This window comes from Oncorhynchus mykiss, chromosome 10 (genome assembly GCF_013265735.2).
Source record: "Oncorhynchus mykiss isolate Arlee chromosome 10, USDA_OmykA_1.1, whole genome shotgun sequence".
Taxonomy (NCBI): Eukaryota; Metazoa; Chordata; class Actinopteri; order Salmoniformes; family Salmonidae; genus Oncorhynchus; species Oncorhynchus mykiss.
In genome coordinates, this window is record NC_048574.1 from 69,261,985 (window position 1) to 69,280,826 (window position 18,842).

Below are 18,842 nucleotides of genomic sequence, written 5' to 3' on the forward strand. Positions count from 1 at the left end.
AAGCAATATAAGAAATTCAAATATCTCAAACATGAATTAGCTGCTTGAGACACTTAGAATGTTCCAGTCTCCCTTTTACTGAGGTATAAAAGGTCAGAAACATTACCTCAGCAGTGTAAATGAAGTTTGAATTCCATCCCACTGATATCTTCATGTCTGGTAAAAAAAAAAAAATGTACAGAAGAGGTTGTAGGGACATAAAATCTCGTAATGTGTTCTTACTCAGTCACACAAACACTACATAGTCAGTATGTAGCTGCATAATATAATTGAATATAATCAAATACAAAATAGAATAGAAGAGAATAGAATAGAATACACATTGTATCTGGTACCGTTGTGTATGACTGTTGCTGCCCCACCAGAAGCCCTTTCCAGCAGCACTGAGGTGGGTCGCAAGCAGCCCTCCGTAATGCCAGTCCCTAGCTGACCTTTGACCCCACTGCCAAAGGCCCAGAGTTGACCTGAGGACCCCAGCACCAGGGTGTGATGGCTGGCAGAGTTACAGTAAGACAAAAACACAGTCAGACTGAGAATGTTCAAGATTGGTTTCCTATCTGTTTATTATATGTGTATATATGTGTATATATGTGTATAAGTAGCATTATGCTATTGGTCATTACCTGCCACATGCTATCTGTGAGGCCAGTCCATCCATACCCTCTACCGGTTTGGGTAGGAGTTCGTTAGCTGATGCATTGTGCCCAAGCTGGCCTCGGCTTCCCTCTCCAAAGGTGAACACCTGTCCACCCTAAAGACCACAAAGAACCAGAACCAGTTGTTGACATGTCAAGGCCCAGAGTTGTTCCTGGTCTAGTCCAGTCAGGGCCCTAATTACTTCTTAAATAGACAGTATAATAGTATTGAAGGGTCGACCTTTACTCTGGTAGCCCTGAGGCTAGATCTGTAATAACATCCATAATCAGGACATATTCTGTATAACCTGTGAGTTTCTATTCTGTAAAAAACTGTAACTTCTCATTTAGTATGAGACTGTATTCATGCACTCAGATAACAACTTGTATGGTTCATTGTGTATTCAGACACTTGATCATTTGTTTTTCACCTCTGTTCAAGGTCATTTCATATAACTGGCTTTATTTATATGTGATGAATTGTATCTTCGAGAGGATGCTGACTTTGTGTGCAGAACTATCTCCCAGTGTGCCCACTGTTTAGGACATTAAATACTTTTTATGAACTAATGAACAGCTGTCGGATTTGTCTCCTTTCACACCAATACCTTCCTTGGGGCCTTCAGTAAAAATACAGTAATAATATGATACCTTGGTGAGAACAACAGTGTCCCTCTCCACAGTAATAGTATGATACCTTGGTGAGAACAACAGTGTGCCTCTCCACAGTAATAGTATGATACCTTGGTGAGAACAACAGTGTCCCTCTCCACAGTAATAGTATGATACCTTGGTGAGAACAGCAGAATGTGCCTCTCCACAGCTGATGAAGGAAACCCCCAAGACTCTGAGAGCAGGCACAGAACAGATGTTGAACCGGCCTGGCAGGGGGAACAAGCATCAAACAAGCATCATACAATATTCCCACTCATTATAATACATCTGTAAAACAACTTAGTGGTTATAACAAAGGAATCCAAGTTCAAATGAGAAAATGCTGGTGGATTAGCCTGATTAGCTTTTTATACAAGTAGCGTACGAAGAGAGAGAGTGTCGTAGTACCTTTCTCATCCACACGGTTGAGTCCCAGCTGCCCAGCCCTGTTCGCCCCACAGCAGTAGACCAGGCCTGGGAGGGTGAGGGCCAGAGTGTGGGTTCCTCCGGCTGCTACCTGAGTCACTGGGACCCCTATGAGGGAGCGCACCAGGGCAGGTATGGGCTGCAGAGGGACTCCCTTCCCCAGGCCCAACTGTCCATGGCTGTTCAGACCCCATGAGAACACCTGTCCTCCTGTAGAAGACAAAGAAATGACATATTACATTACAATTACATCACAACAATTCCAGAGTTACATTCTTTCCTAATAAATATCATCTCACTGTCCTTTTGATGTTCACTCTTAGAAAAAATTAGTTGTTCAGCTGTCCTCATAGGAAAAGCCTTTTTGGCTCCAGGTAGAACACTTTTGGGTCTGACATGGAACTCAAAAATGATTCTTCCTGGAACCAAAAAGGGTTCTCCAACGGGTTCTCGTATGGGGACTGCTGTATAACCCTTTTAGGTTTAAGACAGCACCTTTTTTTCTAAGTGTAGTCTAACTGATGCATGTGGTTATCATAGTTTAGATGGAATGTAGTCTGTGTGAGAGACATCAGTAGGTACAGTATGTTATACCTTTAGTCAGGGCCAAAGAATGGGAATTTCCACAAGCAACCTGTATCACTGTTATCGGCAAGGGCGAAGGTATTGGAACTGGTCTGTGAAAAAAAAGGAGACATCTAGTACATTTTGTCTTTGTTAGTGATCAGTGGAATCCAAGAGGGCTCTCATTACTTGACCTATTTCAAGATTGTATGCACTGCATAATTCAAGATCTATTTCAAGTTGAAGTGGAGGTTTCCTTGCCTTGGCCTGGGGACTTTGGAGACAGTAGTAGGTGCGATGCCCAGCTGTCCTTCACCCCCTGCCCCCCAGGAGTAGACCTGTCCTGATGCGCACACAGCTACAGAGTGGTCCTGACCACAAGCCACAGAGACCACTACCCCCAGACCCTCCACTGGGGCTGAAACGGGTAGAACACACAGTTTTATTTGGAAAGGGTTAAATACCATTACATTTGGATTCCCTGGTGCCACTGTAACAGTATAACTTTAGACCGTCCCCTCGCCCATACCCGGGCTCTGCACACATCAACAACTGACACCCACGAAACATCGTTAACCATCGCTCCACAAAAGCCGCGGCCCTTGCAGAGCAAGGGGAACTACTACTTCAAGGTCTCAGAGCAAGTGACGCCACCGATTGAAACGCTATTTAGCGTTAACTAAGCTAGCCGTTTCACATCCGTTACACCACTAGGGCAGTTTAACACCCTGATGATAAATGAGTTCACCGAGGTGTGCAATTGTTTTGATCGACTTTAATAATTTGTTCATGATGCCTGTGATGATAAATGTTCTAATGTAATGTACTTGTTATCGTATCTTGTAGTTTTAGATTTTATCTTGAGGATGACGTAAATTACATAGCAACAGTTCACCTTCGTTCTTCTGATTTGGATGGAGAAACGAAACAGAAACTGAGCCGATGTTGTAGTTTTATTGAGGGATAGTGTACCAATTTCTGAAAGTTGTGATAAAGTTCACGAGGCTAAATATAGGCTACTACACATTTTAATATAATCTGTAATTATGAACAATATTGTGAAGCATAATGATAAATAATTAAATTATTATAACGCAAGCATCATTTTAGCCGCACTTTAATCTGAAATAACCTACATAGCGATCATTGCACCTATTCTGTACATAGCCTACATAGCGAGCCTTGCACCCAAATATTCAGATATCATTAAATTATGTATTACCTGGTAGTTTTGAATCTCTGTTCCTCTGTCTGCCAAGTTGTCCCTTTGAGTTGCGCCCGCATGATAGGATCCTGCCATCTACGGTGAGAAATAAAGTGTGTTGTTCCCCACAAACAATTTCTGTGATTTTATCAGAGAATATATTCCCTGCTATAGGAACAGACACATTCTCAAAGTTTAGACCAAACTGTCCACTCGAACCGTCTCCCCAGCAGAACATGATGACTGACTGATGAATGACTAAAGTGTGGTCCACCTAGGAAGACTGTATAGGGCACTACCTGTGTACGTGTGCGCGCGCATGTGCCTGTGTGTGAGCTACTTTTAGTAAAATATCAGAAGGCATTAAATCCGATTTACAGTAGTTATCAATGATCACTGATTTTCCAGATTGTATGCACTGCATAATTGATTGGACCCCCATAATGAAAATGTAAACAGTTTGCGTTGATTGGCCCCAATTACCTTATCTGAGAAACGCTCAGCTATCTGATCGATAAAGTATAATTGGCTTTCATTAATTTCGTTTATCATTCTTTGGCCAATCAGCAGAACAGAACGAGGGGTTCGAGCCTCCGAGGGTCGTCACTAGTAACCACATTCATAAAGTCAGAATTATGTCGAAACCAATGACGTCACCAAACCCGGGCTTTGATTTTATCTCAGCCCAGAGTCTTTTGACCTGCTGCAATGAATACTCCAAACATGAGCCCTGGCCAGCCCTGCCTTTTTAGTGTTGCCTAAAACCAGCAGTTATGTGTACGGTGGCACTTTTAGGAGGCGTAGTCAAAGTGGTTAGCCAAAGTCATTTTGGAGTCGTACCTAAAAAGTATATTTCGGCGCGCTGGCGACTGTTCCTTCTCCGAGGGAGAGAGCGCAAACAAAGATTTGTCTAACTAAACCAAGATAGACCACAGCCTGCCGTTTCCAATGGTAACAAATGACCGGATTCTTCACATTTAAAAATCCAGTGAAATATCTGTCTCATTTTTCTATCTGTGGTGCAAAGATTAGAAGGGGACCCGGTGTAAAACTTTGTTAGCTTGCTATTGCACATTTTGTTAGCCCATGATGATGTTGTTCAGAGTTATTGACCTCACAGTAAACCAGATTTAAGTAAGGTATATTTCAACATGTTGACTCAAAAGCTGCATTGACAGATATGGGGGGTGATGTGTGCCAGAATTAAGCCTAGGCACCCGTACCACTGTTTGGCTGTTGACTGCTATTGAACGTCTGACTGACATGACCAGATACCAACCTCTACATGACGCCTGCGTGTTAATGAAAGTCAGAGGGTGCATAGTTTATATTTATATTGATTCAATCTCAACCATAACTGTTAGAAATGTACAGTTTTTCCCGTGCAAGCCGACATTCCGATATAGCCACCTTGTTATCAATAATGGCCTAGAAAAGATTACGTCCAATCTATAGGTAATCTGTCTTTCCCTCAACACCTGTTATCTTATCTCGCTGTATACAGATCTAAATGTTGTTAGCCAATCACAGACGGTGTTTTTTTATTTATTTTTTTTATTTTTTTTATTTCCCCTTTATTTAACCAGGTAGGCTAGTTGAGAACAAGTTCTCATTTGCAACTGTGACCTGGCCAAAATAATGCAAAGCAGTTTGACACATACAACAACACAGAGGTACACATGGAATAAACAAACAATCAATAATACAGTAGAAAAATCTACATACAGGATGTGCAAATGAGGTAGGATAAGAGAGGTAAAGCAAAAAAGAGGCTATGGTGACAAATTAATTACAATATAGTAATTAAACACTGGAATGGTAGGATGTGCAGAAGATGAATGTGCAAATTGAGATACTGGTGTACAAAGGAGCAAGATAAATAAATAAATACAGTGTGGGGATGAGGTAAATTGGATGGGCTATTTACAGTTGAGCTATGTACAGGTGCAGTGATTTGTGCTTACTGCTAGTGAGGGAGGTAAGAGTCTCCAGCTTCAGAGATTTTTGCAGTTTGTTCCAGTCATTGGCAGCAGAGAACTGGAAGGAGAGGCAGCCAAAGGAAGAATTGGCTTTGGGGGTGACCAGTGAGATATACCTGCTGGAGCCCGTGCTACTGGTGGGTGCTGCTATGGTGACCAGTGAGCTGAGATAAGGTGGGGCTTTACCTAGCAGAGACTTGTAGATGTTACCAGTTCCCAGCATCAAACAACCAATAAGAGTTGAGTCCATGGCTTTCAATCGAATAGAGGAGTTAATAGGCTTTCCCAGAGGGTCCGTGCTATTCAGATTCCTTGGGATGTCCCTCCCTCAATCAAGTATAAATGTAAAATGGTTCAGTTTAGTGTTAGTTAAGGGTTATAGTTTAGGGTTCAGGGTAGGGACATCCCAAGGAATCCAGATAGCAGTGACTGTTCATAAAGTGAGAGACGGGCACGGTATTTGAGAGCTCGGTGGCGACACAGACATTCATTTGTTTGTTTTTCTACAAGCGGCAGAAGTGATTTTCCAGAGTGTATACCCTAGATAGTTTCCTTAGAGACAATGAAAATAATTACCAAGATGTCTTTGATCCGATTGTAAGTAGGCTATATTTAAGTTGTGATATTGTTGCCAAATATTTATTTCTACTGTGTGAATAAGGCAAATTTGGTTTATTTGAAAATAATTTATTTTTGTTGATAACGAGTTGAAAGCACATAGGCAATATTATTTACTGTGTCGAGTAGGCTAGTGTACAATAATAATGTCATTTGATGTGTTAGTATTATTTATCTAATTGATAAATTACATTGTAAATGTGGATGGGTATGCTACTTCATTCAATGATTATGGTTTTGTACAAGGTAGATACAGGAGTAGCCTATAGTCTACAATAATAATGTAATTGAATGTGTTATAGTATAACTTATTTCATTGATGAATGAAATTGTAAATGGGGATGGGTAGGCTACTTCATTCAGTGAATACTGAATGTCTTGCTATCTCTGGGAGTATGTTAATGAAGGCTTTTCAGCTGTTGAACTATGGCAATGTCAAACTCATTTCTAAGTCTTTCTTTTAGTCAAGAAGTGATGAGCCAGAGAAACCAATCAGCGTCACTGCAGCTGTTCTACCCACCACCCACACTGCTCTCCCTCCACAAGCAACCACATCCTCTTCTCCTGCTCAACTAATTTGCCACCACACTGAAAATGACTTTACACACATACCTCTGTGCCCATCTCATTGCAACATGATCCATCCAAAGCCTCAGCTGGACACCTAAAATGTGAGAAATTTAAACAAGACGGTACAGTTGTGTGTGTATGGATGGAGTTCCAAGAAAAGACATGAGAATATGGCAAATGAGATAGTGATGAGAGAGATCATACAGTATGAAAATAAAGACACTTTGGGATCTAAAATGTGCGTGGGGTGCCCTCTTGTGTCTCCTTTTTGTCCGTTTGAGGATACTACAGTCACCTCTGGTGGAGGTTCTTGGAACACTGCTATTTAGTCTGAGCAGAGGTTGACGAAAACCTTCAAAGGTGGTGCTATGTTGCATGTTATCATGATCCTTTTAGGTTGTAGATAGCACCTTTTTTTCTGAGTGTAGGCCAATATTGCAGTGGTGGTTTGTGGTTTTCTGTAAAAATGAATGCAACAGGCCCTGTGCTTCTCTGGAGGATCTAACAAGATAGTGAATCATTGCATCAATGACAGTACGACGATAATGAACATGTCTAACTTGCACTGTTATGCAATTATTAAGAGACTAGATACAAATAGCTAATCCTGGCGACCACTGTTCTAGCATTAATTAATTGAGGCAAGCAGGTCAGAGATGCCAAGGTGGTACCCAACAATATGCTACAGTACTGTAAGTGTATAGTGTAAATAACAACTACCAATAAACCTTCTAAATTATAAACATTTAGTCAATCAAATAATTACTCTGTGAAATGAGGATTGCATTTACTCTATTTAACTAATATGATGAAATAATTGACACTCAAACAATTAGTGTACATGAAACATTATACATTACAGAATAACAGAGTATTTGACTATCACCAAATAGGCTAAAACAACATGGTAACGTGTCTTCAGTTCAGAATAGTCTCTATGAGAAAACACAATGTGTGTCTGATACACGGTAGCAAGTTCTCAAAGTATGAACACTGTCCTTTTAACCAAATTCAAGCAGAAACTCACGCCCAACCCGAATCAACATTTCTTTGCTAGTTAAAACAAGACAGGAAAACACAGCCAGATTCAAATCTAATCAACTCAATGTAAATGAGAGGGGCGCATCCTTGTGTTGCTCCCTTTTTGAACTATCCGCTGCCCGACCAACAAAATAACACTCCCTGTAACAATAAATCCACAGCACTTACAGCACAAAGAAAATATATACCAATTCGTAGCTCTGTGAATTCTTGAAAAATTCAAACATGACAATTTCATTCACACAGTAACATTCATTTTGCTGATTCACCTTTTCATCTGTCTTCACACCTCTCCTGCCATCAGTGACCCAAGGACTTCAATGAGAACGTCTCTTCTTAAAGATCGCCACACTCTTATCTACTGGGTGAAATACTGTGCCATCACAGCAGCAAGATTTGTGACCTGTTGCCACAAGAAAAGGTCAACCAGTGAAGAACAAACACCAATGTAAATACAACCTATATTTCTGTTTATTTATTTTCCCTTTTGTACTTGTACAAAACACTGTACATAGACATAATATGACATTTGAAATGTCTTTATTCTTCTGGAACTTTTGTGAGTGTAATGTTTACTGTTAACTTTTGATTGTTTATTTCACTTGTGTTAATTATCTACTTCACTTGCATTGGCAATGTAAACATATGTTTCCCATGACAATAAAGCCCCTTAAATTGAATGAAAGGTATGTTTGAACCTTGTAAAAGGCCACAGATGGTCTTCCATCCAGACAATGCAATACATCGTGATTGAGTCATCATGCTGGGCCTCACACACCAGCCAGTCACCAGTCGCGAGTACATCGCCTTCTCTCATTCTTCCACTGCAGTCGTCATTCATGGAAAACAAATAAAAAATCAAAGGGCCTTATGCAGAGCATCAAAACCTTTTGTTGTGGTTGTTTTTACTGATGCCTGTTTATTCATAAAAAGCAGAAGATAGTAAATATCATTAATCACAATGGTTAACTTATGCAAATTAAATAGGAAAACATTTCAAGCTTATCAATAGGATTACATTTAGCTGAATTGGGTACACATATGGCTCAGGGGAAAATGATTACATTTAGCTGAATTGGGTACACATATGGCTCAGGGGACAATGATTACATTTAGCTGAATTGGGTACACATATGGCTCAGGGGAAAATGTAAGAAAGGAAAACACAACCAGATTCTAATCTAATCAACTATATTTAAATGATAGGAGCGCACCCGTGTGTTGCTTCCTCTGAACTTTCCACAGTTTCCCTGTAACTATAAATCCAAAGCATCTGCAGTACAATGAAATATATCCACATTCATAGCTCTTTACGAACTCTTGAACAATCCAAACATGACAATTTCATTCACACAGTAACATTCATTTTGTTGATTTACGTTTTCATCCGTCTTCACACTTCTCCTGGCATCAGTGGCCTTCCATGGGGTCACTAACCTGTACCTCCACTCGGTACCGGTACCTCCTCTATATAGCCTCGTTATTGTTATTTTTATTGTGTTACTTTTTATTTGACTATTTTTACTTTAGTTTATTTAGTAAATATTTTCTTAACTGTTTCTTGAACTGCATTGTTGGTTAAGGGCTTTGTAAGTAAGCATTTTACAGAAAGATCTACTTGTTGGATTTGGAGCATGTGACAAATACAATTTGATTTGACATAATCTGACATTTTAATATCTTCCATTGTCAATAGATATCCCTTTCCTACCCCCTCCTCCAGGTTTGGATGAACGAACCAACCACACCCTCAAGACTGCCATGGGCAAGTCCCTTGACGGGTTCCGGGAATGGTGGGAGGACAACCTGAAGGTCATTCTCTTTGCACACAACAACAGTGTCCAGGCCTCCAGAGGACTCACCCTATAGCCTGCTGTAAAGACTGGAGCTGCTGCTGTACGGACTGGAGCTGCTGCTGTACGGACTGGAGCTGCTGCTGTACGGACTGGAGCTGCTGCTGTATGGACTGGAGCTGCTGCTGTATGGACTGGAGCTGCTGCTGTATGGACTGGAGCTGTATGGACTGGAGCTGCAGCTGTATGGACTGAAGCTGCAGCTGTTGACTGTGGTAAACAATGCAATTGTATATACATTGGATATACTGTAGTATTTCAAATGTGTGATAGACAAACAACACTAAGATCAATTGCTATTTTTGTATAACATATTTTCAGATCACTGAAACTCCAAGGAAGTTGTCGAACCAGATCAGAAGGCCTTGGAGGACCACCTCCAGGCACGGACTGAGAAGGATGTGGAGGTTTTTGACCAGGTAAAAATGTATTGTCCGCTGTTCATTTATTTTCTGTCCCTCCAAGAGATATGTAAGTGTATTTGGAATAATATGAAATATACATTTCATTTATTTATATTATCAATCAAGGTGACATTGAACATTGACAAGGCACAGGAGTAACAGAAGGAGAGCTACTGAAGGATAATCAAGGATGGGACCAAGAGCTTCTACATCCGGGTGAATGACTTGGTTTGGAAGAAGGACGAAAGGAAGGCGAGACCTGGAAAACCTTGCTGCTCTTTCTCTCCTAGCTGGGTTCACCATCCGTTAAGCTGAATATAAAAATCTCAGATGATAACTATTTGCATTTGCCTCCTCATAGTGGGCTGCGTCACCATGCTGTCTGCAGTACCAACACTGGCCCGGAGGTTTTTCCAAATAGTCAATCTTAAGGCTAACCACTGGGACACAGTAAGTAACCTCCGCTGCCAGGTAGGTACTGTTAAGGTGTATGACTCCAGTGGTTATGACACCACCCCAGAGTTTCTCTGACAACTCACCACTCTCATCTTTTCCAGGGACCATCCCTTACCTCCCTCATCAACCCCACTGACATAACAAATTACAGACGGGTATCCTTTCTTTCTGTCTGCAGTTAACAATATTGGATGTCTAATCAAACATTTAAATTAAACTATTAATTAACTGTATTTTTGCATATCTGATCAGCCTGTAACCTGTGTGTTTGCTTGTTTATGTCTCTTACCCTGTTCCCTGTTCTCTGGGACCTAGGGGCTCTGCCCAACACCCAGACATGGATCCACCTGATGTCGTCAATTACCAACCACCCTCCAACTTTTCATCACATCATCTACAGCTACTGTTATTGTCATGTTGTCATTATCTGCTAAGAAATGTTCTTGCTCTGTCATACTGGGCACATAGTGTTTTTAGTTCATCTGTGTATCTCACATTAACATTGCAAACACTAATTGCTCCGGTAAGTCACTCTGGATAAGGCAATCTGCTAAATTACTAAAATGTGTAAATGTAATAATCAAACGTATTTGCATATGAGTGAAGTAGAAATTAGCTGGCTGTGATCTAAGGTAAGTAACATTCATGTGTGGGGAGGACATCGAAATTATATATTTTTTGTTTTACCCCGATGCCTGTTTATTCATAAAAAAGCAGATGATAGTAAATATCATTAATCGCAATGGTTCGTCTATGCAAATTAATAGGAAAACATTCCAAGCAAATTAATAGGACTACATTTAGCCTAATTGGGAACAAATATAACGCGGGGGAAAGTCAAACGATCCTAGTCAATCTATTGTTGTGTTTATCTGTTAGGTGTATGGATAGACCCACACCGATTTTAAGATTTTGGTATTTTTCTGTAAGTATAGCCTACCACTAATATTCTACATTGCGGAGCATTTAATAAAACAACCATATTGTCCTGTGATAGTGACACTTGCTTTCATTTAAAAGTGAATGTTTTCATAAGCCTCTAGGTCTACCAAGAAATGATGTTGAGGCTGTTCAAGACCTTCGATAGTCTACTAGCCTATGTGGAAATAATCGTGGAGTTATACCCTAGATCACTTTACATATTCTGGACGGTTGTTTTTCTCAGGCTAATTAAACAAGGGGTAGCATATGCTTTTTACCTGTATCTATAACAAGGGTTAGGCCTGTATCCTCACATAACCCCTCAATTCGAGCCCTGCTTTTAACCATAAGACATCTGCACAGAAATGTATAGCCTAAGGATTGCATGGTGTCATTGATTGTGTTTATTAAACCGTTAAACTCAGGTCAGAGAAAGATGCCTGAATTGGAATTCCGAGTTGGATGACCGTTCAAAACTATTTTTCCCAGTCTGAGCTCGTTTTTTTCAGAATTCCCAGTTGTCTTGAATGCACTGAAGTCGGAAGAGGTGATATGCCTATTTTAGCTAAATCGACAAATTAAATTGATTAGATTACTCTGGCAATGAAAAATGTTTTTTACAAAATCATGTAGATGTAGACGTTTGTAAGGCGTTCATGTTGAGATCTTTAATAATAAACAAGTCACTTAAACTGACGCTTAACACATGTAAACATTTTTAAGACATTCGGGGTAAGATCGTTCATAATAAACTTACAAGCAAACTGACACGTGACGTGTCAGCACCACGTTGCATGACGTGAACACAACGTATACATGACGTGAACGTGTCACGTGACGTGAACGTGCTGGCAGTTTGACACCTTAGAAAAAAGTGGTCTCCGTTGACAGTCCATTTTAATTCATGCTGGTATTTTATGGCACTAGGAAGACGTTAGGTGACTTCGTGAGAGGTATCAGTAGCTTCACGAGGCTTAATTCCGGCACTTATCACCCCCCATAGCCTACCCCATTCGCCCACCTGAAACCCTCTTCCCCAAAGCTAAAGTGTGTGTGTTTTTTTGTCTTACAGCCTGCTATGGTATTTAAGGGTCACAGTGAGGTCTGAAGTTGAAGCTCATTTACTGCATTTCGATCCATTTTTGAAGTTTTAAATTGTTTCTGAAATATTGTTGTGTAAAAAAAATGTCAGAACGGCAGTATGCGCCACTCCAGAGGAAACAACAATGGTCTTTAGATTCAGGCAATCAATAGGAGCAGGTCTGTCTGTAGAAAATAGATTTAACTGATTTCTTTTATTTTTTTAATCTTTTTGACTAAATAATGATTTGACATTAAATAATTAGATCTACTCATACTGTCTGCTTCAAACATATCAAATGTACTACTTTTCTTTAAAATAAACTATTAACGACATAGATAACCAAACACATTAACATGAAAATCTTTGTGTATACAGAATTGGACCATTTTCCTGTCCTGCTAAGCATTCAAAACGTAACAAGTACTTTGGGTGCTAGGGTAAATGTATAAAGTACATTATTTTCTTGAGGAATGTAGTGAAGTAAAAGTCAAAGTCAAAAATATAAATAGTAAAGTACCAGACACACCAGCTAGCACATTTGGTTCCTTGGCAGTTGAGGGAACATACATTTTTGCTTACCCATTTTGAGCCTGTAATTGAAATCACAAATGCTGATGCTCCAGATACTGAACTAGACTAAAGAAGGCCACTTTTATTGCCTCTTTAATTAGGACAACAGTTTTCAGCTGTGCTAACACAATTGCAAAAGGGTTTTCTAATAATCAATTAGCCTTTTAAAATGATAAAAACTTGGATTAGCTAACACAACGTACCATTAGAACACAGGAGTGATGGTTGCTGATAATGGGCCTCTATACGCCTATGTAGATATTCCATTAAAAAAATCTGCCGTTTCCAGCTACAATAGTCATTTACAACATTAACAATGTCTACACTGTATTTCTGATCAATTTGATGTTATTTTAATGGACAAAAAAATGGGACATTTCTAAGTGACCCCAAACTTTTGAAAGGTAGTGTATATATAAAAAATACATGAGCTCACTCAGTCTCAACTTACTGTTGGGAGTTAGAATAATAAAATACACAAAGTGCAACTTTAAAAATTGGTTTCACATCAGCAGTCATGCACTTAGCCCATGTCAGCAACATCTCCTAGAGATGAACGTACTTTGGTGTGAAAAGTGCAAATCAATCCCAGAACAACAGCAAAGGACCTTGTGAAGATGCTGGAGGAAACAGGTACAAAAGTATCTATATCCACAGTAAAACGAGTCCTATATTGACATAACCTGAAAGGCCACTCAGCAAGGAAGAAGCCACTGCTCCAAAACCGCCATAAAAAAAGCCAGACTGCAACTGCACATGGGGACAAAGATCGTACTTTTTGGAGAAATATCCTCTAGTCTGATGAATCAAAAATATAACTGTTTGGCCATAATGACCATCATTATGTTTGGAGGAAAAAGGGGGAGGCTTGCAAGCCGAAGAACAACATTCCAACCGTGAAGCACGGGGGTGGCAGCATCATGTTGTGGGGGTGCTTTGCTGCAGGAAGGACTGGTGCACTTCACAAAATAGATGGCATCATGAGGAAAGAAAATTATGTGGATATATTGAAGAAACATCTCAAGACATCAGTCAGGAAGTTAAAGCTTGGTCGCAAATGGGTCTTCAAAATGGACAATGACCCCAAGCATACTTCCAAAGTTGTGGCAAAATGGCTGAAGGACAACAAAGTCAAGGTATTGGAGTGGCCATCACAAAGCCCTGACCTCAATCCTATAGAAAATGTGTGGGCAGAACTGAAAAAGCATGTGAGAGCAAGGAGGCCTGACTCAGTTACACCAGCTCTGTCAGGAGGAATGGGCCAAAATTCACCCAACTTATTGCGGGAAGCTTGTGGAAGGCTACCCGAAACGTTTGACCCAAGTTAAACAATTTAAAGGCAATTCTGCCAAATACTAATTGAGTGTATGTAAACTTCTGACCCACTGGGAATGTGATGAAAGAAATAAAAGCTGAAATAAATCATTCTCTCTACAATTATTCTGACATTTCACATTCTTAAAATAAAGTGGTGATCCTAACTGACCTACGACAGGGAATTTTTACTAGGATTAAATGTCAGGAATTGTGGAAAACTGAGTTTAAATGTATTTTGCTAAGGTGTATGTAAACTTCTGACTTCAACTGTATGGTCGAATTACCGACCGGGATGGGGCCCATTGATCAAAAAATGTATCTTCTCTCTGCCCCATGTCAAACTGTGTAGGATTGCAATAAATGTGCGTTAAAACGGCAACATTTTCTGTATGCCCAATGGCAAAATGTGCAGAATTGCCACCCCTCATGATGAGTTCTGTTTTTTTGAGGCCCCCACCCCATCAAAGTTGCCCATCCCTGATTTAAATAGAACCATGAGGAAAGCTGCAGAAAACATTATGCTGAAGTATGGAAATTCCCATAGAAGAACATTGTTTCTTAACGATCTCTGAACAATTTACTTTAAATAGAACCACAAGGAAATGTTAAGGGAAGGTTGTATGCAAAACGAAGAAGAAACATATAGTTCTCAGAACGTTATGTGCTAGCTGGGAAGGTTATGCAGGTTGTTGGAGAAACCACACCACTGCTCAGCATTTGAGGGAATACTCAATTATGAAAGAAAATACTTTAAGGTGAAACTAATATCTGTATTATTTAGATACATAAATAATTATTATGTTAAAAGAACACAAGATACAGACACGATAGTCAAAATATAATGCAGTCCAGAAAAAAGGATGTTCCCATACAGAATTACATAAAAAAAGTTTTTTCATAACTCACATTCAAAATTAGTGGACTTTAAGTCAAGGATAGTTTTTTCCAATAACACGGTAAGCCTATACATAGCCTAAACATTTGCAAATTTAAAATGTTCACTTGAAAAAGCCAAGGTTTAAAAGTTGTTGTTTTTTAGTGTAAAATCTGAACCTAGAAGGCTATATCAACACAAAGAAAATCCTATGCTAAACTGAAGAGATATATTGACATGTAAGAAACACATTGAATGAAATAATTAACACAGCAGTAGCCTATATATAGTGTCCATTACTCCTTCCAGAAGCCTCTGTTGTGGGCCACCGCCTCTTTGAGCCTGGCCAGCAGCATCTCCTTGGAGGGGTAGATGGGCAGAAAGAGTAGGAAGTAGCAGGTATGGGATTCTGGGAAATGTAGTTCAGTAGAGTTCTGCAGGACTGCCACAGTAATCTGGATCTTGTCCATGCCCAGGATAGGAACGCGCTCACAGCCCGTCAGGAACACTGAGAAGGAGGGGATAGATCGTGAAAGGAAGACTGAATGGGAAGAAACATAGTGAATTTCTTTGTGTTGCAGGTAGCCTAGCCATTAAGAGTGTTGTGCCAGTAATCGAAAGGTAGCTGGTTTGAATCCCTGAACCGACTAGATGAAAAATATGTTGTGCTTTTGAGTAATTGCTCCTATAAGTCGCTCTGGATAAGAGCGTCTGCTAAATTACTAAAATGTCAAATGTGTTCAGACACATTTTTTTTGTAAAAGCTCTTGTGGAACAGGAAGTTCAAATATGCAGACAAAACCCTGAACCAGCATTATGAAAGACTGTATGGTTTCTCCAGTTTTACTCAACCGAGAGCAATTTAGTGCCATACTTACGGAGGAAAGCTTTCTTTTGGTCGTCTGTCAGTTCCTCAAAAGCCTCCCAGAATGTGATGATGTTGGGATGTCTGGCATGGTACTCTCCATCATACACAGTGTTCTGGATATACAAATCAAACAAATGGCAGCAATAATTAAACAATATTAAACTTGTACGCCATTTAAACGATTCACCACTCAAAGTCACACAGTATGTCACAAAGCACCATGTATAGCACATTATCTCCTAGCCCCAGTCCTAACTTGAGAAACGTACCCATAACTTGACATCAAAGCAAATCCCCCATTGATATACAGTGCCTTGCGAAAGTATTCGGCCCCCTTGAACTTTGCGACCTTTTGCCACATTTCAGGCTTCAAACATAAAGATATAAAACTGTATTTTTTTGTGAAGAATCAACAACAAGTGGGACACAATCATGAAGTGGAACGACATTTATTGGATATTTCAAACTTTTTTAACAAATCAAAAACTGAAAAATTGGCCGTGCAAAATTATTCAGCCCCTTTACTTTCAGTGCAGCAAACTCTCTCCAGAAGTTCAGTGAGGATCTCTGAATGATCCAATGTTGACCTAAATGACTAATGATGATAAATACAATCCACCTGTGTGTAATCAAGTCTCCGTATAAATGCACCTGCACTGTGATAGTCTCAGAGGTCCGTTAAAAGCGCAGAGTGCATCATGAAGAACAAGGAACACACCAGGCAGGTCCGAGATACTGTTGTGAAGAAGTTTAAAGCCGGATTTGGATACAAAAAGATTTCCCAAGCTTTAAACATCCCAAGGAGCACTGTGCCAGCGATAATATTGAAACTTTCAGCTCATACAAGGAGAAGACTGATCAGAGATGCAGCCAAGAGGCCCATGATCACTCTGGATGAACTGCAGAGATCTACAGCTGAGGTGGGAGACTCTGTCCATAGGACAACAATCAGTCGTATATTGCACAAATCTGGCCTTTATGGAAGAGTGGCAAGAAGAAAGCCATTTCTTAAAGATATCCATAAAAAGTGTCGGTTAAAGTTTGCCACAAGCCACCTGGGAGACACACCAAACATGTGGAAGAAGGTGCTGGAAGAAGGTCAGATGAAACCAAAATTGAACTTTTTGGCAACAATGCAAAACGTTATGTTTGGCGTAAAAGCAACACAGCTCATCACCCTGAACACACCATCCCCACTCTCAAACATGGTGGTGGCAGCATCATGGTTTGGGCCTGCTTTTCTTCAGCAGGGACAGGGAAGATGGTTAAAATTGATGGGAAGATGGATGGAGCCAAATACAGGACCATTCTGGAAGGAAAACCTGATGGAGTCTGCAAAAGACCTGAGACTGGGACGGAGATTTGTCTTCCAACAAGACAATGATCCAAAACATAAAGCAAAATCTACAATGGAATGGTTCAAAAATAAACATATCCAGGTGTTAGAATGGCCAAGTCAAAGTCCAGACCTGAATCCAATCGAGAATCTGTGGAAAGAACTGAAAACTGCTGTTCACAAATGCTCTCCATCCAACCTCACTGAGCTCGAGCTGTTTTGCAAGGAGGAATGGGAAAAAAATTCAGTCTCTCGATGTGCAAAACTGATAGAGACATACCCCAAGCAACTTACAGCTGTAATCGCAGGAAAAGGTGGCGCTACAAAGTATTAACTTAAGGGGGGAAGAAACTGAATAATTTTGCACGCCCAATTTTTCCGTTTTTGATTTGTTAAAAAAGTTTGAAATATCCAATAAATGTTGTTCCACTTCATGATTATGTCCCACTTGTTGTTGATTCTTCATAAAAAAATACAGTTTTATATCTTTATGTTTGAAGCCTGAAATGTGGCAAAAGGTCGCAAAGTTCAAGGGGGCCGAATACTTTCGCAAGGCACTGTAAATGCATCAACACTGACTAATTTATGCCCTAATTTCTCAAATCAGCACCCAGACCCACACCGAGTAATGAATAATGGTTGTATATAGAGACCTGTTTGAGCGTGTCCCAGTCGTAGTCCTCTTTCCCCACCATGACTCCCCTGAGCTCCTCAGGCTGGAACAACTCCACCACGTCCCTGTCACACACCTTGAAGAAGCCTCTCCTGAACTCTTCAAACACCTTCTCCGCTGATTGGTTGAAGGCAAGGTTGACGTAGGCATCAACAAACTGCTTCCTGTAAAAATTGTATTTAATGGTATTTTAATATTTTCAAAAACAGAAAACAGAACAAGCAGAAAGCATGCTTGTTGTAACTTCTAACATTGAAACCTTGTATTATGCATTACAGACAATAGAATGTAATGTGAGCCAGTTTGCTACAGCAGGAAAATAATCCTGCAGCAACAGGAAATGTGAATTATTATGTGGATTATAATTAATGGACATTTTTGTAGGGGTTGATACATTTTTTTGTAAGGGAAAATCAAGTCTGAAGCCTTTTTAAACCTCAAATATATTCTACACTTTTAAAATGTCCTGCATTGCAGGAAGGTTCTCCTGCAACAGAGTGATCAAATTAAGATCTTACATCTGTAGGAGTAAAAGTTGCTGAAGCCTTACTTGTTAAAACTTGTGACTGGTTTTCCTGTTTCTTTGGGATCCAACTCCACCTTCTGGTCATCCCAGATCACCTGATGAAAATAAACAGTTTTACCACTATGCACATACTGTATCTAGGGATATTTCATTGCTCAATCAGTTTCAATATTATACATACGGTGAAGGTCATGTCCAGGTTTTCTTCAACATCATCATCAGTGTAGTCCTCCAAGAGGTACCGCAAACTCCTTCAATTACAGCGAAAA

General features: G+C 40.0%; 1 protein-coding gene across 1 annotated transcript in view; it reads right to left on the reverse strand.

The window, feature by feature from the left end:
• LOC110498631 overlaps positions 1–18,842 on the reverse strand; it is a 38,137-nt gene that overhangs the window by 5,442 nt on the left and 13,853 nt on the right. Inside the window, exons 19-32 of the mRNA XM_036989376.1 lie at positions 18,755–18,824; positions 18,598–18,668; positions 18,028–18,211; positions 16,049–16,151; positions 15,468–15,678; positions 9,554–9,754; positions 9,403–9,464; positions 2,541–2,697; positions 2,310–2,392; positions 1,698–1,925; positions 1,425–1,516; positions 624–751; positions 336–493; positions 107–156 (exon numbers count right to left, since the gene is read on the reverse strand). Coding sequence (XP_036845271.1) covers positions 107–156; positions 336–493; positions 624–751; positions 1,425–1,516; positions 1,698–1,925; positions 2,310–2,392; positions 2,541–2,697; positions 9,403–9,464; positions 9,554–9,754; positions 15,468–15,678; positions 16,049–16,151; positions 18,028–18,211; positions 18,598–18,668; positions 18,755–18,824 — 1,798 coding nt within the window. The remainder of the gene's footprint in view (positions 1–106; positions 157–335; positions 494–623; positions 752–1,424; positions 1,517–1,697; positions 1,926–2,309; positions 2,393–2,540; positions 2,698–9,402; positions 9,465–9,553; positions 9,755–15,467; positions 15,679–16,048; positions 16,152–18,027; positions 18,212–18,597; positions 18,669–18,754; positions 18,825–18,842) is intronic.